The sequence below is a fragment of the Hyperoodon ampullatus genome, assembly GCF_949752795.1.
Source record: "Hyperoodon ampullatus genome assembly, chromosome: 11".
Taxonomy (NCBI): Eukaryota; Metazoa; Chordata; class Mammalia; order Artiodactyla; family Ziphiidae; genus Hyperoodon; species Hyperoodon ampullatus.
This window is the reverse complement of record NC_136924.1, coordinates 55,237,643-55,264,823: the sequence shown is the minus strand read 5'-3', so window position 1 is coordinate 55,264,823 and position 27,181 is coordinate 55,237,643. Positions and strand designations below refer to the sequence as shown.

At 40.5% G+C, this 27,181-nt stretch overlaps 2 protein-coding genes across 2 annotated transcripts in view; both read right to left on the bottom strand.

Moving 5' to 3' along the window:
* Positions 1-27,181, bottom strand: part of SPATS2 (spermatogenesis associated serine rich 2) — a 134,728-nt gene that overhangs the window by 106,724 nt on the left and 823 nt on the right. The gene's annotated exons all lie outside the window — the stretch shown is intronic.
* On the bottom strand, positions 12,710-13,027 carry LOC307060990 (cytochrome c-like; the record flags this gene model as incomplete). The annotated part of the gene is made up of 1 exon (XM_079715912.1): positions 12,710-13,027. The coding sequence occupies one exon, from the start codon at positions 13,025-13,027 to the stop codon at positions 12,710-12,712; it is 318 nt and encodes a 105-aa protein (XP_079572038.1).

Below are 27,181 nucleotides of genomic sequence, written 5' to 3'. Positions count from 1 at the left end.
ACATGGCCTAAAGATTAAATTTTTGTTTAGGCCAAGGGTTGGCAAACTTTTCCCATAAAGGGCCAGATAAATATTTTAGGCTTTAAGGGCCATACGCAGTCTCTGTTGAACATTCTTCTTTTGTTTTTTAACAGCCCTTTAAAAATATAAAAACAGGGGCTTCCCTGGTGGCGCAGTGGTTGGGAATCTGCCTGCCGATGCAGGGGACACGGGTTCGAGCCCTGGTCCAGGAAGATCCCACATGCCGCAGAGCAACTAAGCCTGTGTGCCACAACTGCTGAGCCTGCGCTCTGGAGCCCGTGAGCTGCAACTACTGAAGCCCTTCAGCCTGGAGCCTGTGCTCCGCTACAAGAGAAGCCACCTCAGGGAGAAGCCTGTGCGCTGCAGTGAAGAGTGGCCCCCGCTCACCGCAACTGGAGAAAGCCCGCGCACAGCAGCGAAGATCCAACGCAGCCAAAAATAAATAAATAAAATAAATAAAAATTAAAAAAAATTAAAATTTAAAAACAGAGAATTCCCTGGTTGTCCAGTGGTTAGGGCTCCATGCTTCCACTGCAGGGGGCATGTGTTCGATCCCTGGTCAGGGAACCAGATCCCGCGAGATGCACGGTGTGGCCAAAAAAAAAAAAAATAGTAAAAACAAATCTTAGATCACTGGCCATAGTCTGCCTACCCCTAGTTAGGACTCCAAAGAGATTTTAAGGTGGAGTCTCACAGATGCTTTCAAACATAAGGACTTCTAAGAATATTAAAGGTGTTGTCCCACAAAAGGCTTAAAGGAAGCTGACAGGGTTCAGGACATGCTACCCCAAAATATGGCACCCTAGCATATTGAATATTTTAAGCTGAAGAATCTTGAGAAAAGATCAGAAAGAGGAAGGTCACTCTGTGGGGGTCTCCCCCCACCTTCTCCCCTGAAGCAAGTCATAAAACCCTCATGTAAGAGGTACCCTCCCTATACCTGGAAGAAGGGAGCATCTGTATCTCCAAAGACAAAGGGACAAGGAAAGGAATCCTAACAAACAGGCCTTACTAAATTTCCCCCAGATTACTACACTTACTTCATACTGTTTGATCTATCACTTCTCCACACTGTCCACTCTTCATTAAACCTAGCATAAAAATACTCAGGTTCAAACATTTCTTTGAGTCTTCATTTACATCTCCCATTTCACATAAAATTTACATCAGATAAATTTGTATACTTTTCTCCTCTTAATCAGTCTTTGCCAGTTTAATTTTCAAACCCAGCCAGGGACCCTAAGAGGGTCAAGGAAAACTTTTCTCCTCTACAAAGCCTAACGGAGAGAAGGGGTTATATCAATGTGCAAATGTGGCTTTTGTCTAATAGAGTAAACCCTTCAGTAAGAGCAACAGAGAATTTTACGTTCAGAAACATTGTCATCTTGGACTAAAAAGGACAGAGACAGTACAAAATGAAAAAAGGCTTTTGGGACCCCCACCCCACCCTGTCCAAAGCTCTGTGGGCAGGAAACAGGCTGGGAAAATTACTTACCTGCAAACAGAGAATACATTTTATGGAAAAGGAATGATAATCCAAAGGGCAAAACCATGAGCCGTAGAGGATGGTTCCTAGGCAGTAGGGGCTGAACCCTAATCACACAACTAGCAATATGTTGGCTGGATTTCAGAACCGTGACTATTGTGTTCTTTACATTTTTTCTTTATTTTTGAACAGGAGTGTCTACAGTTGTTATCTTAGGCCCATCCATTATTGCATATTGGGGGGGGCTGGGTATGGAGAAAGATAAGGTGATTCTTTAGTCCACAGGTCTTCAAAGTGAAGGCAAGGGTACTCAAGGAGCTATACCCAAGGAACTAATATATCCAAATAGCCTTATCTGCACCCGGATCTGATTTAGATTACAAGATCCTGGATCTCTAGCCTGAGCCTGATGCTGTACTAGATAAGACTTTGGAGGCTTTGAGAAGGAGTGCTTGTGTTTTGCATGTGGAGGAAGATAAATACGGTAATTTGTAGCCAGAGAGAAGACTAAAGTGGCTTTGAAATAAGTCTGCATATTCTTGACACTCCTCCCAGCAAGAGGTGGAGTCTAATTCCCTTCCCTTTGAATATGGATTGGCCTTAGTGACTTGTTTCTTTTTCTTTTCTTCTTATAAATTTATTTTTAAAATTTATTTATTTTTGGCTGTGTTGGGTCTTCTGCTGCTGCTGCGCACGGGCTTTCTCTAGTTGCAGCGAGCGGGGGCTACTCTTCATTGCAGTGCGCAGGCTTCTCATTGCGGTGGCTTCTCCCTGCGGAGCACGGGCTCTAGGTGCACGGGCTTCAGTAGCTGTGGCACGCGGGCTTCAGTAGCTGCGGCGCGTGGGCTTCAGTAGCTGCGGCACGCGGGCTCTAAAGCACAGGCTCAGTAGTTGTGGCGCATGGGCTTAGTTGCTCGGTGGCATGTGGGATCTTCCCAGACCAGGGATCGAACCCATGTCCCCTGCATTGGCAGGAGGATTCTCAACCACTGCACCACCAGGGAAGCCCCAGTGACTTGTTTCTAATGAATAAAATGCAGTGGAAATTGACACTGATTCTGAATTTAGGTCATAAAAGACAATATAGTTCCCTTCTGGCTCTCTTACTCGGAACAAGTACTTTTAGAGCCCTAAGCCTCCAGGTAAGAAGTCTGGCTACCATGAAGCCCCTATGTTGGAGAGACTACACAGAAATAGGGAGCGATATCAAGGATCCCCAAGTAGTCCAGCTTCTACCTATTTGGACTTCCCTGCTCAAGTGCCATGCATGTGAGTCGGGTAGGAAGCCTCCGAAATAACCCCAGGCCCATCTAACTACCAGTACATAAGAGGACTCATGCAAGAATCACTTAGCTGAGCCCAGTCAACACCCGGAAGCATAAGAGTTCTATGCCAAATTTGGAGTGGTTTTGTTCCTTAGCAATAGATAACTGCAACAACATGCCTGGAGACCCTAGCCTGAAATGTTAGGAGATGAAACTTAGCCTGCCTTTCTATATCACCAACCAAATAACATAAAACAGCATCTTTATGCTCCCCCCAACTCCTTCTTCTTCCCACAGTAGAAATATTTGATTTGACCATGGTAAAAAATATTTTCATGGCTGATTTAAATGTATACAACTACAATGTGACGAGTATTATGTTTCAAACTGTATGTCAGTCTAACTTTAAACATTACTTGAAAGCACCTACATTTACACACACACACACACACACACACACACACACACAATGGTTTGCTGCTTCCTAGCATATTATTTCACTTATTTTACAAATGTTTTTTAATAACTAAGTAATTTGAGACTGGTAGTCATACTACCTCCTCTGCAACATAACACTAATATGTAGTGTTTTAAAAAGTGCAGCAGAACTAGAAAAAACCTGCAGCAGAACTAGAATAATCGTCACTAATATATAATAACCACTATTTCTAAGGTTTCTTCATTGTTAAATGCCATGATCTAAGTTCAGAGAAAATAAATCTTTTGCATCTGAAGATATACAATTCAATATGTTTTAGATCACTGGCAGGGAATTTAACATTCTAGCTCTTAAAAGAAACAATGGAATATGATGTTCACAGATTATAAACATGGTTAAGCTCAACTTCTGTAGTGAAACTAAAACAGCTGAGCCAAGAACTAATTGGACCCAGCAGAATGGCAGAAGGTACTCTGGAATAGGAAGAGTAAAGAGGCCTGAGGTCAAGATAACTTACTCTGAAAACGTAATTACTTTCTCCATTGTATAAACACTTCCAACTAGACATTTTAAGGAAAAAAGCCTTAATCCTCTATGAAAACAAATAACTAAAACATCCTAAATTATTTAGCAGCAGTTTAATTCACCTTTTTTCACTCTTTCCTAGACTGTCACATGTTTTTTTTTTTTTTTTTAGCAAGCAAGCATTGAGAAGAAAAAATCAAATATAATCACTTTGAGAAGAAATTTTAAAGAATAAAGAAAAAATCAAATATAATCACTTTGAGAAGAAATTTTAAAGAATAAAATATATGTTCTGCTTTAGATATGATTCTTTGAGCACTAAGTAATACATATACCCCCAAGTATATACATATCCAGTATATACATTACATATACCCAAGTTCGGGTAACTAAAAGGAAAGAGGTCAGTGTGCAGAAGTCTATTTAACCCATAATATGGCTGATTTTAAGTATCAGTCTGGGTTCTGGGTCCTGATAGCAGAAAGTCATCTAATACAAAGGGAGAAGAAAGATTCTCTCTTGCTCACAGGGCAGAAGTTTAGGCTCTATACAAACTGTGGAATAAGTAAAGGTTATTCTTCCACAGAGAGTCCACAACTACCTAATTCTTCCTTTCTCATTCAAAAGTCCCTCAATAGGGCTTCCCTGGTGGCGCAGTGGTTGAGAGTCCGCCTGCCGATGCAGGGGACACAGGTTCGTGCCACGGAGCGGCTGGGCCCGTGAGCCATGGCCGCTGGGCCGGCATGTCTGGAGCCTGTGCTCCGCAACGGGAGAGGCCACGGCAGTGGGAGGCTCACGTACTGAAGAAAAAAAAAAAAAAAAAGAAAAGTCCCTCAATAAAACTGACTTCAGGTGTCAGAAAAAGACTAAACTCATTCAACTAAGTCACATTAAAGAATGAATTTTTGAGAGCCCCTAACCTTTCCATGAGATAAAAGACTAAACAGTATAATGCAATATAATGGGAAAAATTCTGGTTTCCCCAAAAAATTTCCTTAAAGCTCTACATCAAAGAGATGGGGCCATTATATTTACCACTGGATCCCTCAGCACCTAGTACAGGGATAAGCACATTAGTAAGCACTCGAAACTCTGCATAAATGAATATTTTGCTTTTATTCCCCATATAAGAAATATGCATTCTAGATCCATTCTATCAGTAATGAGCTACAAACCTTTGGCAAGGTCCTGGATCTCTCAAGCTTTAGTTTCCATCACACAACATAAAATGAGGTGAGGTGCGGACTGGGGATGAGGATTAGATAATAAGTCTCATGAGGCCAGTGACTGTCTTATTCACCTCTGTATCTGTGTCTAACGAAGTGGCTAGGGCACATTTAAATATTTACTGGACAAAGTTTCTTCCAACTCTAGGACTTCCCTGGTGGTCCAGTGGTTAAGAATCCGCTTTCCAATGCAGGGCACGCGGGTTCGATCCCTGGTCAGGGAACTAGGATCCCACATGCCGCAGGGAAACCAAGGCCATGCGCTGCAACTACTGAGCCTGCGGGCTCTAGAGCCCACGCGCCACAACTAGAGAGAAGCTTGTGTGCCACAACTAAGACCTGACACAGCCAAATAAATAAATATTTTTTTAAAAAGGTTCTTCCAGCCCTGACCCTATAATTCTCCATTGTTTTTAACAAAAAAAAGGTTCCTCCAGCCCTGACCCTATAATTCTTCATCATTTTTAACTTAGCTTTTTCAGCATACAGTATCATAGTCCACTAAGCAGGAGATTTAAGACTCCTCCTCTACACTGAGATCAGTTCCAGTAAAGGCCTTTTAAAACAAAACACTTCTAAAATCTTCTCCACCTCTCCACACAGGTGCTTTGTGTGACTGATATTATTTATCCCCTGGATGCAGCTTTTAGAAAGGTACGATTTGGACAAAGACAGGATGCCAGAAACAATACAATTTTCCAGATTCTTCTGAATTGGTTTTATTCCAGTTTGATTTTATTATGCTACTTAAAACACTATTAGAAGTACCTGGAATAATCAGGTTAATCCATTTGCAATCCAAAAATGTATTCCAAAGTCAAATATTATTATTATTGTCTCTTCCATATGCCCATCCTTTAGCATAAATGAGAGCTATATTCATTTATTTAAGTTCATGTTTTTCACAGCATGCAACCAACACTACCATCTACTCATTATTTAGAGTCCTTTCTGTAGCACTATTATAAAAGGTTACATTTAAGAGGACCTTGGGGAATTCCCTGGAGGTCCCGTAGTTAGGACTCCCAGCTTTCACTGCCGAGGGCCCAGGTTCAATCCCTGGTAGAGGAAATAAGATCCCACAAGCCGAATGGTGTGGCAAAAAAAATTAAAACTTTAAAAATAAAGGACCTGTGCCTTTGGAACACTATCACTCCAAATTAGGTGTAGCCTTCAAAAAGTTGGCACATCTCTGCTATCAGGTAGTAATGAGCATAATAAATTCAAGGGCTTCAGCTAGAACACATTATTATGATTGACATATTCCCCAATTATTAAAGTCTAATAACAACTTTTGAAATATTAATCTATATCCTCAGTAGCAATGTACAGTCTGTACCCTGCCAATGAGCACTTACATTATGTCCATTCAATCACCCACTAGGTACCAGACACTGTTCTAGCCCAGGGGTCAGCAATCTTTTTCTGTAAAGGGCCAGACAGCAAATATTTTAGGCTTTACAGGCCTTATAGTCTCTGTCGCAACACTCAACTCCGCTGTTGTAGTGTGAAAGCAGCCACAGACAACATAATAATGAATGTGCATGGCTATGTTCTAATTAAATTTTACTTACAAAAACAGGCAGCAGGCCATTTTTAGCTTGCCAGCCCCTGTTCTATGCCTATGGGGAGACAGCAGTGAAACAAATTTTTTTAAGTAAAGTTAAAATTTTTTAATTAATTAATTAATGAAAATACACCTGCACACACAGAGCCTGTCAGATGCTAATAAGTGCTATGGAGAAAAGTAAAGCAGGATCAAGGCGGTAAGGATACTCAGGACTTCACTGATAAGATGACAACTGAGCTCAACACCAAAAGAAAGAGGAAAAGCCATGCTACCTCCATAGAAAAAGCATTTCAGGGAGAGGTAATGGCAAGTATAAAGGCTCTGAAGGAGAAACAACCTGGCATCTTAAAAAAACCAGCAAGGATGTCACTGTGGCTACAGGGACAAGAGCAGAGGAAAGAGTCATAGGAAATTAGGCCAGAGAGGTAAACTGAGGCCAGGTTCTGTACAATCTTTTAAGGCCACTGTCAGAACCTTGTTGGCGATGGAAAGGCTTTGAGCAAAGGGGTGACAACCCAACTTGACTTACTTTTTAGGGGATTGTTCTGGATGTCTGCTGAGAACAGACTGTACAGAGATAAGGGCAGAAATAGAGAAATCAGTCAGAAGGCTAATGCAATAATCCAGGAAAGAGAGAACGGCAGTTTGAATCTTGGTGGTAGCAGTAGAAACGGTGATCAGCTTCAGCATGTATCCTAAGGGTAAAACTAGATTAGATGTGAAATGTTACAGACAGAAAAGCATCAACTAGGTTTAAGGCTCGAGTAACCAGGAGAGTCTATTTCCTGTTATGGGGACGACTGTGGGGAAAATCTTGGGGGAAGCATATTAAGTTCGAGATGCGTAACAGACACCACATAGAGATGTTAGGTGGGCAATGAGATATACAAGTTTGGAGTTAATATACTTTTACATTATGATTATTCCCAGTACGTTTGATCTCTCCAACTGGGTTATAAAATCCTTAAAAATAAAACCCCTGGACTTCCCTGGTGGCGCAGTGGTTAAGAATCCGCCTACCAATTCAGGGGACACAGGTTCAACCCTTGGTCCAGGAAGATCCCACATGCTGCAGAGCAACTAAGCCCGTGAGCCACAACTACTGAACCTGCGCTCTAGAGCCCACAAGCCACAACTACTGAAGCCCACGCGCCTAGAGCCCGTGCTCCACAACAAGAGAAGCCACCACAATGAGAAGACCGTGCACCGCAACGAAGAGTAGCCCTGCTCACTGCAACTAGTGAAAGCCTGAGTGCAGGAACAAGAACCCAGTGCAGCCATAAATAAATAAACAAACAAATAAATAAATTTTTTAAAAAAGTGAAACCTCGTTTTCACTTTACTCACAGGTATTATCCCCAAGACTATTTACTTACTTTATACACAGTTTTAATAAGATTAGATTTTTAGTTTCTGAATTCACAAATGATAGAAGCAGCAAGTTTAAAATGGTGGTGCCAGGGGGTGGAAGACAGCAGCTAAAACTGACAGCTGACAAAGGAATACATAGAAATTATAAAATGCTGACAAAAACTAGAAATATCCAGCATTCCGAGATTACAGTCGTCCCTCAGTATCCACTCCGGGGATTGGTTCCAGGACCCCTGCAGATACCAAAATCCTTGGATACTCAAGTCCCTTATATAAATCGTCACAGTATCTGCATATAACCTACACACATCCTCCTGGATACTTTAAATCATCTCTAGATTATTTTTAGTATCTAATACAATGAAAATGCTATGTAAATTAATTGTAAACAGAGTGTAAATGCTATGTAAACAGTTGCCAGCCCGTGGCAAATTCAAGTTATGCTTTTTGGAACTTTCTGGAATTTTTTTTTTTTTAATATTTTCAACCTACAGTTGGTTGAATCCATCCATGCAGAACCCACAGATACGGAAGGCCGCGTACATTTACTCTAAGAACAAACAGCTGTACCTATATGTCATTAAGTCAGCAATTCCTGAAAGTGTTTGTTATAGCACAAAATATTTCTAATTATCATTAGCGACATTTAATGTTATTAATGTTTTAAATGACATATTTTTAAAAATATTGCTAATAAAAATGGAAGAAATGGTATGTAAAAGAGTAAACATAATTTATTTGAATATTTTATGTATGCGTTATTCTCACAGGATTTGTTAGGGAGCAGATAAAATTACACACATGAAAGTCATTTAATAAACATTACTTGGGACTCGCCCTGTGCTAGAAATGGTAGATATAAGAAAAAGCAAGCCATCATTAAAGCTCAAGCCTTTCTTGAGAGATAAAAACATAAACAACTAATTATAATACAATGTGACCAGTGGAATGAAAACAGACTTGGGATTAAGACATCTGGGTTTGAATTTTGCCACCATTCTTGGCTTACAGTTTGAGGTGCTAACTATGCTTAGCTGGCCGACCATTCAAAAACAGGCAGCAGGCCAGGCCTATGAGCAGCAGTCTGCCAACCCCTGTTGTACAGGAATATTGGGGATAAAAACAGTAATCAGAATAGCTTATTCTGTGCCCTGTTGCCCTGGCTAAGATAAGGTTTGGAAGTTGCAGAGGCAAACATGTAACTGGACATGTAACTTTCCTCCCTATTCTCTTTGCCTGGCTAATTCCCACTCATCTTTCAGGTCTCTGATCAGATGTCACTAACTCAGGAATCTGCACTCTTCCCCTCCTTACCCCCATCTGAGACGGATCCAGTGCTTTTTCTACAGGCTTCCAATCCAAAAAGCCCTCACTACTTCTATCAGAGCTTTCACATTAAACTGTAATCTCTGTTTAACTGTCTTTCCTGCTAGACTGTAAATCCAGGTAAGGAGGAACCTGTCTACTTGTTCCACATGATCTCCCAAGCATCTAATTCAGTGCCTGGCACATAGTAGATGCTAAGAAATATCCACTGAAATGAGTGAATCCAGTAATAGTTGAGTCCCCCATTCAGCAACAGCTCTTTCAGGAACCTGTCAGGACACAGATCCTTGGGTACTAAGAGGATCTGTTCTCTCCTTCCAAACAGTACTTTCCTCTCCCCTCCCAGGACACAGGCCAAACTCTTTACTCTTTCCCTCTTCTAACTCCTCTGTTTCCTTGGTCCGATTGAAGGAGTTGAAAGCTAATTCTGCCTGAAACCTCTTCCCTCCCTTCCCTTTCCAACTCTAAAGCTACACCTCCCCACTTCCTTACTGTAATCGTGCTGTCATTTCCCCAGCAAGCTAGTAACAGTGTCATTTACCAGTTTCCAGGATATGTAGGATATTTAAGAATAGGGTACTAAAAACATCCAAATATTCTACTTTTCAGTAAGAAAGGGGAGAAAATAGAAGCAGGGAAGGTAAACAACAGGAAATAGAACAGGGAATTCTAGTTTCTGAAGAGATGGATTAAGAGCTTTTTACTGCAGATCCCTTTGGCCCCAGGAGTAGAAAGCAAGTAACAGAGCTCCAGCTCTGCATTCCCCCAGCCTCTACACCAGCACCAGTAGTCAAGGAACTCTTTTACTCTGCAGCTTCTTCCCATACCTCTATCCTGCATCTACTTATACTACAATTTGCCTTGAAACATCAAGACTAATCTCATTATGATCTCTAACCCTACTTATATCACTCACTACAAGAATCCCGGGACTCTGGAGTCATTCCAACTCCTCCAACTCTCATCCCCATATGGCTAAGTACATCCTCATCTTTCATGAACCAGCCCTCTCTCCCACTCGTCCCTCAATTCCTGAAATCCTTCCATCATATCCTCTGGAACTCATCAGCAAAATCCCCTGTATCTTCAACCTCTTGTCTGAATGGTCCCTTCACCTTTTTGCTCCAACTGAAATCTAACTGCTGAGGCCACTGCTCTCTCTACAGTCCTGTCTGTGGTTGTTTTCTCTCCCACACCTGTTATACTACTGGGCCTGGGGGTAGAAGAAGGAGGTACTCACCTTGTACCTTCTTTCTGCTTCCAGGTTATTCCCCTTTCTTCCTTCCTAAAAAAAGCCCCTGTCAGACCATACCTCCACCTCCCCACCCCTCTGCTACATTTATCTGGATAAGCTGGGTCACTTCTTCTCAAGCCTCAAAGCTTTTGGTTCCTACCTCACTGGTCTGTCATAATTCCAGGTGATTTCAAATGTTCACCTAGATGACTCTTGTGACACTCTGACCTCTCAGTTCCTTGACCTCCTCACATGCAATGATCTTGTTCTCTACCCTACTTTAGCCACTCACTCCCTTAGTCAATATCCTAGAACTTGTCAATATGATAACTACAGTCCTTCCATAGTCTCCACTTCATCTGCATCCCGCTCTCCAATCACCACTTCCCATCTTTGCAGACTGCTCCTTCTAGCACCCCAACTCCAAGAACACTTTGACCTCAACAGAACTTACAAGCAATTGATCCCACAAAACTATGTATACATGTAACTTTGATAAAAATGAACCCTAGGGCTTCCATGGTGGCACAGTGGTTAAGAATCTGCCTGCCGGGCTTCCCTGGTGGCGCAGTGGTTGAGAGTCCGCCTGCCGATGCAGGGGACACGGGTTCGTGCCCCGGTCTGGGAAGATCCCACGTGCCGCGGAGCGGCTGGGCCCGTGAGCCATGGCCGCTGGGCCTGTGCGTCCGGAGCCTGTGCTCCGCAACGGGAGAGGCCACAACAGTGAGAGGCCCACATAACGCAAAAAAAAAAAAAAAAAAAAAAAAAAAAAAAGAATCTGCCTGCCAATGCAGGGGACACAGGTTCGAGCCCTGGTCCGGGAAGAGGCCACATGCCCTGGAGCAACTAAGCCCGCGCCACAACTACTGAGCCTGAGCTCTAGAGCCCGCAAGCCACAACTACTGAGCCCACGGGCCACAACTACTGAAGCCTGTGCGCCTAGAGCCCGTGCTCCGCAACAAGAGAAGCCACTGCAATGAGAAGCTCACGCACCACAACGAAGAGTAGCCCTCGCTCGCCACAACTAGAGAAAGCCTGCACACAGCAACGAAGACCCAACGCAGACATAAATAAATAAATAAATAAATAAATTTAAAAGAAAAAAAGAAAAGAACCCTAAAAGGAAAAAAATTAAATGATCTTTGAGAAAAAGAGAGGAGAGAGGAAAATGTATGTGGACATGAGAAAAATGCAGGGGTCAGAAGTCAGCAATCCCTTAAGTTTACCTGGCAAGGGCCAAAAAAGAAGGACAAAATAAAGGGAAGAAAACTCTACTACAGCTTTGCAAAGACGGGAGACAAAGCATGCTAAAACTGCCTAAGACAGAAAAAGTAGGGAATTTCCTGGCAGTCCAGTGGTTAGGCCTCTGTGCCCCCACTGCAAGGGGCACAGGTTTGATCCCTGATCCCTGGTCAGGGAACTAAGATCCCACATGCCTTGCGGCCAAAAAAAAAAAAAACTATAAAAAAAAGAAAAAATCATCAGGTTGGTTTGGTTTTGTTTTTTTTTAAGATAGAGAATTTTAATTAAATTGGCATAGTTAAGACCAAAAAGATAAAGTGGACATTGTCATTGTATCTTCAGCCCTTGCTTTAACAGGCAAATGAACACAGATTGAAACACAGGTGACTCTTGCTGTTCTATGAGACAGTGAAGGGAGCTTCTCAATATTTAAATATATTAATATAATCAGTTATAGAAATCTAAATATAAAATCAATCTCCTATAGGGTTTGAGAAGGCTTCACCATATCCCTGAAAAGTTTAACATTCCTTATTCAAGTTTAATCATCTCTTTAGAAAGGGAAAACAGTGATAGTACTTGTTGAACTGCAATTACTATCAAAATTCAAAAAGCTGACCATATTCGTTTAGCCACAAGCCAATGTTATTTAAATCAGGACAGAAATATTACATTAGCCATTCATGATCTGAATTCTAGTGTATGAGATCAATTTAAATATGGTACACATAAAAAGTCATGAGAGGGCTTCCCTAGTGGCGCAGTGGTTGAGAGTCCGCCTGCTGATGCAGGGGACACGGGTTCGTGCCCTGGTCCGGGAAGATCCCACATGCCGCGGAGCGGCTGGTACCGTGAGCCATGGCCGCTGGGCCTGCGCGTCCGGAGCCTGTGCTCCGCAACGGGAGAGGCCACAACAGTGAGAGGCCCGCGTACCGCCAAAAAAAGAAAAAAAAGAAAAAGTCATGAGACATCTGTTTCATAATAAATAAGGCAGTGGCCAACGATTACGCATTAGTAGCTTTTTTGAGATAAGCTATCAAGTCTGCCCTTTCTCCCTTCTTCTTAATGCCAGCGAAGATCATTTTTGTTCCAGGGATGTACTTCTTGGGATTCTCCAAACACTCCATCAGCGTCTCCTCTCCCCGGGTGATGCCTTTGTTCTTGTTGGCATCATTGTAAGAGAATCCGACAGCCTGACCTGTCTTTCGCCCAAACAGACCATGGAGATTTGGCCCAGTCTTGTGCTTGCCTCCCTTTTCCAGAGTATGGCACTGGGCACACTTCCGAACAAAAATCTTCTTGCCCTTCTCAACATCACCCATTTTTAAATCGTTCTTTCTCCGTACATGACTAAGAGGTTCCCTCTCGCAAGCCGAACGTCCCTCTCTCTAAGCCCAAGGACACGCCGGTCCACGCCTATGTATGGGTGCTGGTGCCCATCACATTGTTTTAACTGAAATTATAAGGAATAGTACAGAAACAGACCTACTCAACCGAGCTCCATATTACCTATGTACATCTCCACCTGGATATCCCACAGGAAACTCAAATGGAACATGTCCCTAGTAAAAGAACTGCTTAACTCAAATCAGTTTCTTAAAAAACAAGGGGTGGTAGGTTTTGTATATTTACACATAAAGGATTAAGTATGTGTGAGGGGGAGAAAAAAGAATATCCATAATCCAGCTAAATCTACCAAAAATCAATAAAATTATCCAGATTTCCCAAGTTAAAAAAAAAAAATTAACGTCTCAATTAAATTCATCCACTCCCAAACCTGCCCTTCTTCTTAGAGTGCCTACTCTAGGTGGTCTCCCAAAGAAGAAACTCAAGAAGTGATGCTAGATTCTTCCCCTTCTTCCCCTACCTTAATCCAGTCATTATCTTAATCTAACATACAGTATTTCTAAATTTCCTTGAATTTGTCTTCTCTATTCCAGCTACCTTATATCAGGGTTTGACCTCTTTCCTATATTACAGCAAGAGCTTTATAATGTTCCAACTATCCTCCACATAATTGCTGAAGGGATCCTTCTAGATTGAATGTAAGCCTGCACATGTCACTCTCCTGCTTAAAATTCCCCAGGGAGTCTAAAATTTAAGCTTCTCAGCATTGCAAATAAAATTCTTTATTAAATGACCCTACTCTGGCCTCCATCCTTATTTAAAACTAGTTTTCTCACTCATTCATTCATTCATTCAATTCGTCAGTCACCAAATGTTTGTTGAGCACCTATAATATCCCAGATTCTGTAGGCACTGGGAAATACTCTAGTGAACAAAATAAAATGTCCTACCCTCTCGAAGCTTACAGTCTAATGGAGGAAATTACTCAGTGAATATATTCATCCACTTAACAATTTTTTTTGTACATCTACCTGTATAAGCATTCTTGTCAGTGCTGGAAATACAATGATGAGCAAGACAAAGTCTTTACCCTAAGACAGTTTATATCTGAGAGAAACTGTGATCAATGCCATTAAAATAAAGCTATGATGGGGTTTTCCCTGGTGGCGCAGTGGTTGAGAGTCTGCCTGCAGATGCAGGGGACACGGGTTCGTGCCCCGGTCCGGGAAGATCCCACATGCCGTGGAGCAGCTGGGCCCGTGAGCCATGGCCGCTGAGCCTACGCGTCCGGAGCCTGTGCTCCACAACGGGAGAGGCCACAACAGTGAGAGGCCCGCGTACCGAAAATAAATAAATAAATAAAGCTATGAGATACACAAGGACAGGAAAACCTGAACCAATCTGAGGGGTCAGGAAAGACTTCTGAAATCAAGAGTGATATCTGAGATAAGAACCAAAGATGAAGAGGCAATGGCAAGGAAGAGTTGTGGTGGTGAAGAGTATTCCAGGCAGAGGGAACAGCCTTTGTACAAGGCCCTGACATGAGTGGGAGGCCAGGGCATTAGGGAAAATAAAAAGCCAGAGTAACCAGAGAGTAGGAATGGTGCCCAAGGAAGGTGACAACACAGGCACTAAAATTTAAATCAAATAAACGATCACTGTGTTGGGAATGGATTATTAGGGGTATAAGAGTGGAATCTGGGGGGCCCATTTAAAAGGCTATTTATTACAGGGGACTTCGCTGGCAGCCCAGTGGTTAAGACACTGCGCTTCCAATGCAGGGGGCGTGGGTTCGATCCCTGGTCGGGGAACAAGATTCCACATGTCGTGCGGCTCAGCCAAAAAAAACAAGGCTATTACAGTAGTCCAGAGCTGAAGCCAAATGATACACAGGAATATCTAAACCAGACAGATGCCTTAATGCCTACGAACTGCAAAGGAATCTAGGCCATAGTCCCTGTGCCAAGCCCACAAGTTGAACTGGGTATAAATTCAAGAAACACAAAGGACTACTCCATCCATGAAACAGGAAATAGAAACACTCGGCTCACTGAGAGAACAGCAAGCACTGCACCTGCGCCTAGAGATGGAAAAGGTTACCTGGAAGAAAATGGATCCCAGGCCTGCATCATTCACAGATGTGAAGTCTAAATTCACACTACACGTATGGTACAAGGACCTCAATCTGACACTTCATCATAAATAAGGTTCAAAACTAAAGAATGAAATAGGACCACAACAGAAGCAAATGAAAAACTGTACAGTAGAGATGCTTCCACAATCTGAGACACACAGGACTTAAGTTCAGTTTTTTTGTTTTTTTTTTGTTTTTTGGCTGCTCCATGTGGCCTGTGGGATCCTAGTTTCCCAACCAAGGATCAAACCTGGGCCCCCAGCAGTGAAAGCATGGAGCCCCAACCACTGGATCACCAGGGAATTCCCAAGTTCAGTGTTTAAAGAAAAAACTACAAAAAAAAGAAAAAACAAACACAGAGAAACAAACCTCCCACAAGGAAATCAGCTGATGCAGCCAACAGAGACTGCACCCCAAGAATAAGAAATAATATAACAACCTGAAAAAAACATTTTAAAAGAAGGTTTAAAAATAAGATAGGGTCCCCCCTAAGATCAGGAACAAGACAAGGATATCTATTCTTACTACTTCGCTTTTCTACTGTACTAGAGGTTCCAACTAGCTCAATCAGGCAAGAAAAAGAATTAAAAGGCATCCAGACTGAAAAGAAAGAAGTAAAACTGTCTTTACTCATAGATGACATAATTATTTGTATGAAAAAGTCTGATGAAATCTACAAAAAAACCATACTAGATTAAGTGAATTTAGGAAGGTTGCAGAATACAAAATCAGTACACAAAAATCAATTGTATTTCTATAGACTAGCAATAAACAATCAGAAACTGAAGCTAAAAACACAACAGTACACGAAATTCCCTGGCGGTCTGGTGGTTAGGACTCCACGTTTTCACTGCTGTGGGCCTGGGTTTGATCCCTGGTTGGGGAACTAAGATCCCACAAATTTTGTGGTGCAGCCAAAAAAAAAAAAAAAAAAAAAACCCCAAGAAAACAAAACACAATAGTATAAAAAAAAATACCCGTAAGAATAAATCTGTCATTACAGCACTATTTACAATAGCCAAGACATGGAAGCAACCATGTCCATCGACAGAGGAGTGGATAAAGAAGATATGGTACATATATACAATGGACTATTACTCAGCCATAAAAAAGAACGAAATAATGCCATTTGCAGCAACATGGATGAACCTAAAGATTGTCATACTGAGTGAAGTAAGTCAGACAAAGACAAGTATCATATGATATCGCTTATACTTAGAATCTAAAAAAATGGTACAAATGAACTTATTTACAAAACAGAAATAGAGTCACAGATGTAGAAAACTTATGGTTACCAGGGGGGAAGGGGGGGAGGATAAATTGGGAGATGGGGATTGACACATACACACGACTATACATAAAACAGATAACTAATAAGGACCTACTTTATAGCACAGGGAACTCTACTCAATCCTCTGCAATGACCTATATGAGAAAGAATCTAAAAAAGAGTGGATATATGTATATATATAACTGATTCACTTTGCTGTACACCTGACACAACACTGTAAATCAACTATACTCCAACAAAAATTTTTTAAAAAGACTCAACAATTTAAAAAAAAGAATAAACCTGACAAAAGATGTGAAAGATCTATACAGTGAAAACTGCACAGCATTGTGGAGAGAAATTAAAGACCTAAATAAATGGATATATATACACACATATATTTGTTATTGGGCTGGAAGACTTGATATTGTTAGAATGTCAATTCTCTCCAAGTTGATTTAATAGAGCTAAAGCAATTTCAACCAAGATCCCAGCAGACATTTTTGTAGAAACTGACAAACTAGTTCTAAAATCCATACGAATATGCAGAGGTACTAGATGGCCAAAACAACTTTGAAAAAGAAGTTGGAGGGTGATCACTACCTGATTTCAAGATGTATTATAAAGTTATAGTAATCAAAGACCATGTGGTACTTGCACAAAGATCAGTGGAACAGAATAGAGGGTCCAGAAACATTCCCACACATATACAGACAACTGATTTTTGACAAAGATAAAAGGCAATTCAGTCTTCCAACAAACAGTACTGAAAAATTGGATATCCATATGCAAAAAATGAACTTTCATCCATAGTTTGGTATTATATAAAAAAATTAATTCAAAATGGATTGCAGATCTAAATGTAAAATCTAAAACTATTAAGTTTTCTAGAAGAAATCAGAAGTGAAAAACTTTTTAACCTTGGGTTGGACAAAGATTTCTTAGACATGACACCAAAAGCACAAAACTTTTGTTCTTTGAAAAGACATTGTTATGAGAAAAGATAATGCACAGAGTGATAGAAAATGTTTGCAAATCATATATCTAATGAAGGACTTGTATCCAGAATAAAGAACTCTCAAAACAACAATTAGCAAATGAACAACTCAATTTTTTAAATGGGTTTATGATTTTAAAACACTTCACCAAAGACGCACATGAAAAGCTGTTCAGTTTCCTCAGTAATTAGGGAAATGCATATTAAAACAATCAGGTACCACTATGCAACTATTAGAAGGACTAAAGTTTTTAAAAATTAAAAAGACTGACCGCATCAAGTACTGGCAAAAATGTGAAGCAACTGGAACTCTCACAGACTGATAGGGGTGTAAAAATGACAAAATCACTTTGGAAAGCACTTTGACAATTTCTTAAAAAATTAAAGGAGTTAAAGTATTCGACCCAGCCATTCTACTCCTAGGTATTTATCCAAGAGAAAATAAATGTCCATACAAAGACATGCACACAAATGTTCACCAGCAGTTTTTATTTGTAGTGGTTAAAAACTGTTAACAATCCAAAGTCCATCAGCTGGTTACTGAATGCATTAAAAAAAATTGTAATAGGGCTTCCCTGGTGGCACAGTGGTTGAGAGTCCGCCTGCCGATGCAGGGGACATGGGTTCGTGCCCCGGTCTGGGAGGATCCCACATGCCGCGGAGCAGCTGAGCCTGTGAGCCATGGCCGCTGAGCCTGCGCGTCCGGAGCCTGTGCTCCGCAACGGGAGAGGCCACAACAGTGAGAGGCCTGCGTACCGCAAAAAAAAAAAAAAAAGAAAAAAGAAAAAATTGCAATAGATACACACTATCCACAAACATGGGTTAACCTCAAAATAGTTAAGCTGAGTGAAAGAAGCCAGACCCCCATACACAAAAAATTAGTATATGCAGTATGATTCCATTTATATAAAACAGAAAATGCAAATCAATCTAGGGACAGAAAGCAGATTAATGATTGCCTGGGGGAGGGGAGAGGGAAGTAGAGGAGAAAGGGCATGACAAAGAAAACAAGGAAACTTTTGGGGGGTAATGGACAGTTTCACAGGTACATGTCAAAACTTATCAAACTGTCCACTTTAAACACATGTAGTTTATTCTGTGTCAATTACACCTCAATGAAGTTGTTTTATTTAAAAAAACAAGGCAGGAAGAGCCACAGATTAGGAGAATAACTGCAATGCATACTGACAAAGGATTAGTATCCACACGTATTACTAATACCTATAACTCAATTTAAAACAAAACCGGGACTTCCCTGGTGGTCCAGTGGTAAACAATCCACCTTCCAATGCAGGGGACGCGGGTTCAATCCTTGGCCAGGGAACTAAAATCCCACATGCTGCAGGGCAACTAAGCCCGTGCATCACAACTACTGATCTCGAGTGCCTCCACTACAGAGCCCACGCGCCCTGGAGCCCTCTCACCACAACTACAGAGAGAAAACCCACATGCCACAACTAGAGATCGAAGCCCGAGCGCCGCAATGAAGAGACAACACGCCGTAACAAAAGAACCCGCATGCCTCAACGAAGACCCCATGTGCCACAACTAAGACCTGATGCAGACAAAAAGGAAAATAAATACGTAAAATAAATAGATATTTAAAAAAACAAACAACTCAATAGAAAAATAAGCCATAGTAATGAACAAATAATTTACAACAGAGAAAAATTAAATCACAATAAACAAATTAAAATATGCTCAAACTCATTAACAATGGAGAGAACGCAAATTAAAACATAAAATAGGGAAAGTGGCGGGGGTGGTGGTGGTGTGATGAATTGGGAGATAGGGATTGACATGTATACACTAATATGTATAAAATGGATAACTAATAAGAACCTGCTGTATAAAAAAATAAAATTCAAAAATTCAAAATAAATAAATAAAATAGTCCCCTCATCCATTAAAAAAAAAAAACATAAAATAGTACAACACACATAACATCAGCAAAAGTTGTAAAGATCCAGGGCTTCCCTGGTGGCGCAGTGGTTAAGAATCCGCTTGCCAATGCAGGGGACAAGGGTTCGAGCCCTCGTCCGGGAAGAGCCCACATGCCGCGGAGCAACTAGGCCCGTGCGCCAGAACTACTGAGCCTGGCTCTAGACCCTGTGAGCCACAACTACTGAGCCCGCGTGTCACAACTACTGAAGCCCAAGTGCCTGGAGTCTGTGCCCCGCAACAAGCCACCACAATGAGAAGCCTACGCACCACAATGAAGAGTAGCCCCCACTCGCCACAACTAGAAAAAGCCTACGTGCAGCAAGACCCAACACAGCCAAAAATAAATAAATAAATAAAAAATTTTAAAAAAGCAAATTATCAACACTAACACAGTCAAACCCTTATTGACAATAAATGATAGGTTTTGTTGCCTCTCCACTCCTATCTGGGAAAGGTAGGCAACGTTTCATTTCAACTCAGGTCACATGTAGCAAAAATAATTATAACGAATATTTATTAAGTGCATACTACATGCACTCACTGATCTAAGTGTTTTATAACCATTAAAAGGCAATGGTCATAACTCAACAAAAAGACAATCTAATTTAAAAATGGGCAAAGGGCTTAAATAGACATTTCTTCAAAGATACACAAATGAGTGCATGAAAGATGCTCAATATCACTAGTCACTAGTAAGAAAACGCAAATCAAATTCACAATACCACTTCACACCTGCAAAGATGGCTACAATCCAAAAAGAAAAAAGGAAAATAACAAGTGTTGGCAAAGATGTGGAGAAATTGGAACCCTCGTACACTGCTGGTGGGAATGTAAAATGGTACAGCCGCTGTGGAAAACAGTATGGCAGTTCCTCAAAAAGTACAGAAGTACTACATGATCCAGCAGTTCTATTCTCAGGTATAGAACCAAAAGAACTGAAAACAGGTATTTAAACAAAAACTGGTACATGAATGTTCAAAGAAGCATTATCCACAACAGCCAAAGGGTAAAAATGAAAGAACTGCCCATCAACAGAAAAATGAATAAACAAAATATGATATATTCATACAGTGGGATAGTATTCAGCTATTAAAAGGAATGAAGTACTGATACATGCTACAACATGGATGAACCTCAAAAACATTATGCTAAGTGAAAGAAGCCAGACATAAAAGGTCACATTATATGATTCCTTTTACTTGAAATATCCAGAAGAGGTAAATTCGCAGAGATTGGTGGTTAACAGAGACGGGGGGGAGGGGAGAATGAGGAGAGACTGCTTAATGGGTATCCAGTCTCCTTTGGGGTTGATGTAACAGTCCTGGAACTATAGAGTGATGACTGTACAACACTGTGAATTTACTAAATACCACTGAACTGTATACTTTAAAAGGGTTAATTTTATGTTATGTGAATTTCACATCAAAAAAAGAATCCAATAGTCGTGACAATTCTGTGGTACTACTACACCAATTGTGCAGGTTCAGAAACACAGGCTCAGAGAAATTAAATGACTTCACCGAATCCACAGAGGGAGTAGGAGAGATCTGCAGAGAATCTCTGCAGAGAAGCAGAGATTCAGAGCCAGATTTGTGGTCTTTTTTCTTAATGTTGACAGCATGTAGGACCTTTGCAGGTCCTCTCCCGAACAATTAAAATTTTATGCCGATCTATCTATAATCCAACTTGTTAGCAACTCCTACCTGATACTACTACCACTTCTGTGCTCTTAATGAACATGCTGTACAGCTTCCTTACTTTAAGTATAAATTAGAAGAAAATATTACAACATGGAAATATTATAAATATACTATTGGTATTGGCCTGATCATAACTAACACCACTCAGCAGATCCACATTTCAGGCATCAAGAAGTTCAGCTGCCAAAGTTTAATAATATACTTGGGGCTATTTTGCAGTGGAAATGATTAGCCAGTAGAGTGTGAGAGAATCATGTGTTCTCAGCTTTCCTGCCCAATCAAAACTGTAATCATGTCAAAATCAAATGTAATTCTACTGAATCTTACTTAAATGTTAAGATTTCAGGTAACAGGATGAAGGTGCCAAATATCCCTCCTTTTTCAAGAGCTTCTTCTACTTCAACAGGTTAGATGCCCAAACACAAATTTAGTAATCATTGTTGTTGTGTTGTTTCCTGTACTCCCAAATTAGAATAACATCACAAAATACCGTGTAGTCTAACTTATTGGATCATCATAACATTATCGGCTGGCAGACAAATGACAAATTTCAAATAGCTTTTTTAAAAAAAATAAATTTATTTATTTATTTTATTTATCTTTGGCTGCACTGGGTCTTCGTTGCTGCGTGTGGGCTTTCTCTAGTTGGGGCGAGTGGGGGCTACTCTTTGTTGCTGTGTGCGGGCTTCTCATTGCAGTGGCTTCTCTTGCTGTGGAGCATGGGCCCTAGGCTCGCAGGCTCAGCAGTTGTGGCGCATGGGCTTAGTTGCTCCGTGGCATGGGGGATCTTCCCAGACCAGGGCTCGAACCCGTGTCCCCTGCATTGGCAGGCGGATTCTTAACCACTGCACCACCAGGGAAGCCCTCAAGTAACTTTTAAAAGACCTCCAGGGAATTCCCTGGTGGTCCAGTGGTTAGGACTCAGCACTTTCACTGCTGGGGCCCAAGTTCAATCCCTGATCAGGGAACTAAGATCCCACAAGCCTCACAGCACAGCCAAAAAATACAACGTTTGAATCGAGACAGAGGTGAAAAAGATTACCCAACTAAGCTTTGTTTAAAGTACTGTCAACTTAACAAGGAATTAGATAACCAGCTCAAGAAACCTAGTGTGTACTGACTAGTAAGGTGTAACAAAACATCAAGTTTGCATCTGAGTTAAATGGCTGCCTTAGTCTGTGGTGGTTCTGTACCATCTACTATTCAGGTCCTGCAACACCCTTATTTCCTGTCATTCCATCATAGTTATAAACGAGTTTCACTGTTCTCATCAAATGTGAGGGAGCTTCTAATGATGAGATGCTTGTCCTGAGCACTTGTGCAGCATATGCAGGTAGGCTATGACGGCAATTTACTATAAAGATATAAGAGGATAACCAAACAAAGTGAGCAGAAGAGTCACTTCCACCACACACTACTGTACATTCTGAATCAGTGTAACAGTAGAAGATAACCAGGAAGAGCCAGCAGTAGGCTGACCACACTGACATGTTGTAATCAGAGACTAAGTAGATAATTTAAAGAAAAGTATTGCTCTACTACTGATGGTAGCCTTAAAACAGCAGCAGATCATTTACTACTGGACAGATCACATGTAATCAAGAGAGGAAAGACTGCAGGTTTTACAAACAGGTCTTTGCAGTTCTATACACGTCAACAGGAAGTAACATCACTGGCAGCATCTTCAGGTACAAAAGATATCTTCACTTATCTAACATGACCCATCTATAATCATATAATGGCCTCACCACAAACCTACTTCTCAGTCCCAACACCCTTTAGCCAACTCTAAAAATGAACACCGACACACACACACACACACACACACACACACACACACACTCCACAACTAGTAATCATGTCATCTTGTTAATTAAGTAATATAAAAATCCTTACCAACAATCGAAGGTTGTCATTTAAGGTCCGAACTAGTAAGAATCCCTGTGTAACCCTAACCACAAATTAGTCATAGGACAATGACTGCAGGAGCTGCCTTTAAGCTGATGGTTATGTTCTCAGACCCTACAGAATATTTTAAGGGTCTGGGGCTGCTGCTGCAGAATCTGTGTAGAAGATGGATGTATATTTCAGGAACCCACCACAACCAGCCGCTATGGTGGATTTGAACATAGAGAGTAAATGCTGGCTTCTGGCCAATCCTTAACATCAGCAACCTAAAGTGTATATAAACTTTAAATCTTTTGGAAATATTTCAGAACCAACAGACCACCTCCAAGGTAAGTGTGAGCTCACTAAGACTCCTATGAGGCTCCCAGAAAATGGCATGCGAGCCTGAAGTCCCTTTGTAACCCAGTAACTCAAGGAGCAAGATGCAGGCATAATTAACCTCCTGCGGCAATTAGAAAAAATGAAATTGGTGGTTAGACCCATCCTAAGAGACAGTTCACTGTCAGCCTGCAGATATTTCAATCTATTATATCTGGTACTATGTGACAACTCTCTCTCTCTCAAACATATACAGGGAAGGAGAAAAAATGGACTCAAACAGAACTTCTTGTATTACAGCTACCTTCTTGAAATATTTAAAGTATATAGTAGGCACTCAAACTTTTTTCAATGAATAAAGAAGGGATATAGAAGGTAAGCAATAACCAACAGCTCATACATGTAAAACATTTTAAAATGAACAAAGCACCCTAAATTTCAATCAAAGGCAGCAAAGTGAACTGAAGATACTCTACACTACTGACACATTTTTCAAATATACATACAAATAACATTCTTAAAATGATCATCCACATTTATAGGCATGACTGGAAAGATCTGTATATAACAAATGGTTCCTTCCACACTGGATACATTTCATACTTTAGAACAGAAACTCCCACTTTCTTCATCAACTGAACCGTCTATACGATTTTCAAAAGTACTTTTATTGCTAAGTTGAAATGTATTTTCATGTGCTTGCCAGATGTCTTGACACATAAATATAATTAGACAGAAGCTAAGAGAGAGCCATGAACACTGGATAAATCACTTCCTTTTGAATCATTTCCAGTGCAAGTGTCCTGCAAACTGCAGAAAAAGACAGTAGAGGAAACAGCGTAGTCCTCGAACATAAGGTCAAGTACTGCCTTCAGGTGAACACACAATACAACCACCGTTTAAAAGCCACCAAACCTCCACAAAAAATTAAACATAGGATTACCATATGAACAGATATCAAACAGATATTTGTACACCAATGTTCACAGCAGCATTATTCACAATAGCCAAAAGGCGGAAACAACCTGTGTCGATTTACAGATGAATGGATAAACAAAATGTGGTATATGCTTACAATGGAGTATTACTCAGTCCTAAAAAGGAATGAAATTCTGACACAGGCTAAAACACTGATGAACCTTGAAGACACTGTGCTAAGTGAAGTAAGCCAGAGACAAATGGACAAATACTATATGATTCCACTTATGTGAGGTACCTAGAATAATAGTATTCCTAGAGATGGAAAGTGGAATAGTGGTTGCCAGGAACTGGGGGAAGAAAGGAATGGGGAGTTATTGTTTAATAGGAGTTTCAGTTTGGGAATATAAAAATGTTCTGGAATTGGACGGTGGTGATGGTTACACAGCAATATGAATGTACTTACTGCCACTGAAGTGTAGACTTAAAAATTGGTTTAAATTTTATGTTATGTATATTTTACCACAACTTTTTTTTAAGTAGCCAAGCAAGAATGATGGTCAAACCTTTGTGGCAAAAACATATCAAGAAAAGTGGTAAGAGTCTGCAACAAGCATGCTTCACTGTCATCCTCCAGAGCCTAGATGACTTGCCTGAATGTCAAGACCTCAGAATAGGAGGGATGGACATGCCATTTTCATGTTGCTACAGATATATATATCAATATCATATATTGGTATATATAAATGAGAAGATATATTAGAAGGTGAGTTATATTCTGTAGGAGGTCGTTTGCTAAATAATGAATGGGCTCCCCTTCCCAACAATTAAGTCAGAAAAATATAAGCTTTACCTTCCAGTCTCCAATGTAAGCAGCAAGACTGAAATAATCAGTTTTACTTCTAACAAAGAAGCACAGTGGATTCTAAAGAGTGACTTTAAGTTCCCAGTTTTAATATGGTGGCTCTACAATGGAACTGCAAGCAGCAATACAATAATAATAATTAAAAAAATAATAAAAATACAAACTTCTTTCACCACCATTATGAAGTTACTTAACCTTTCTAAGCCTCATCTGAAATATGAGAAAAATGCTTACAACTACCTTATAAGGACTGTTTGAAGATCTAATAAAGTAATATATATAAAACACAGTGAGTTCAGTCTCTAGAATACCTAAATGCTCAACAACAAAAAAATTCCCTCCCCTCCTGCAATTCACTAGTATCTGTAGCTTTTGCTGCTCCTGGATCAGCCTCCACAGGCTATGCTGATGTTTTGGCCATTAAGCTCTGGCTCCTCCCTCAGGCTCCAGCTGTTTCTCTCGGTTCTAGTTGTTTTACTCCTGGTTTCTAAGAGGATCCTGTCTATCTTTAGACATAATGCCAGTACCAACTGTGGACTCAACAGGTGCTTGGAGGGCACTTGAGCACTCAGCAGTTTTCGACTGTTTTCCAGAGTTAATTGGTTTGGGCTCCACAACTGGCTGCCTTGACTTCTACAAGGAAGAGTGCCACGTATGCACAGTACTTCAGCAGTACACCAGACTGAACAGAAAATTAAGTGTGCTCACAGGACAAACCTTAGCAAGAAGATGTTTTTGCCTATTATCTGGGCCCCCAAAGATCTGTTAAATCACAGGGGCAATAAACCTTCCATAAACTCTACAGATGTAGCCCATCAACCCAATCTTTGTCTAAATCACTATATCAGACCCAGGTTTCAACCAACTCATGCTGCTTGTACTTCAACCAAGATCAGGAGGAGAAAGCAGGCAGAACAACAGGAAAGATATAAAGAAGGAGGCATCAAACAGAGCTGGGTCTGAATTCAGCTTTATTTACTACTAGTTTTGTCACCTTAGTAAGTTATTTAATCTCTTAATTTATAAAATAGGAAATAATAGTGAGGATTAAATTAAATGAGCTAATACACACAAAACAATCTTAGCACCTTGCCTAGCCTACCGTAAGAGGTCAATAAAGAGCCTCATTATCACTAATGAGGAAACTGCACTCACTCCTTGCTTTGTTCAGTTTTTATAACATAGAAGAAAAGTGACCTTTAGATCATTATTTTTGGACTTTTATAAAATAGTATAATGCCACTATCCGAGACCTAGCTGAGAAATGTAAACCGAAAACTTCGCAGAAATCTTAGATGAGTCAGCAAAACTTTAATGCTCCCCCAAATAAAAAGCTTAATGTGGACTATTTATGAACACATAACGGTAACTACAATTTCAAAATCAGCAATCTTGTACCAAGTGCCATTCAAAATTGGGTCTGGAAATCCAAGTATCAAGGAAATGCAAAGATCATAACCCCAAATATACCTTCCCACAATATTTTCAAATCACCTTAATTCAAACTGGAAGGTACAAGGCAGCCTGATAATTTGAAATCAGCATCAAGAATTTCTTGAGGCAGAACCCAAACTCTCTCCCACAAGCATAAAACCAGTAGCAGATGGTACACGATCATTTCTCAGTGAGAAACTGTAATTCTAACAAAGTACAAATAACTTAGATTTTATCAAGGCTGCTCATCACCTTTTGGTCTAAATGAAAGCAAACTCTTGGTTCTCCTCCAAACACTCTAACCTCTGCATTATCAATGACCAAACACCCTAAACTCTGCATTATCAATGACCAAACTCAAAGCAAGATGCCTATTTTTAGTGATCTGTCCTCTCCTGCTTCATTAACCGCAGGTAAATTACGTAGAGAGGGAAAATAAATATTACAAGCATGCTTTATCAATGAAATGAACTATAAATGATAACCAATTATTAAAAGAGCGGCTTGTACTCTTTGGTAGAGGGACATGCCAGAGAAAGATCCACCTTCTAAAAGAACCCAGTCATCCTGGATGAATTAGGAGAAAAATGCCACTCCAGTCCACCTAACTTATACTCTCTAACTGGATTTATCCTTCTGCT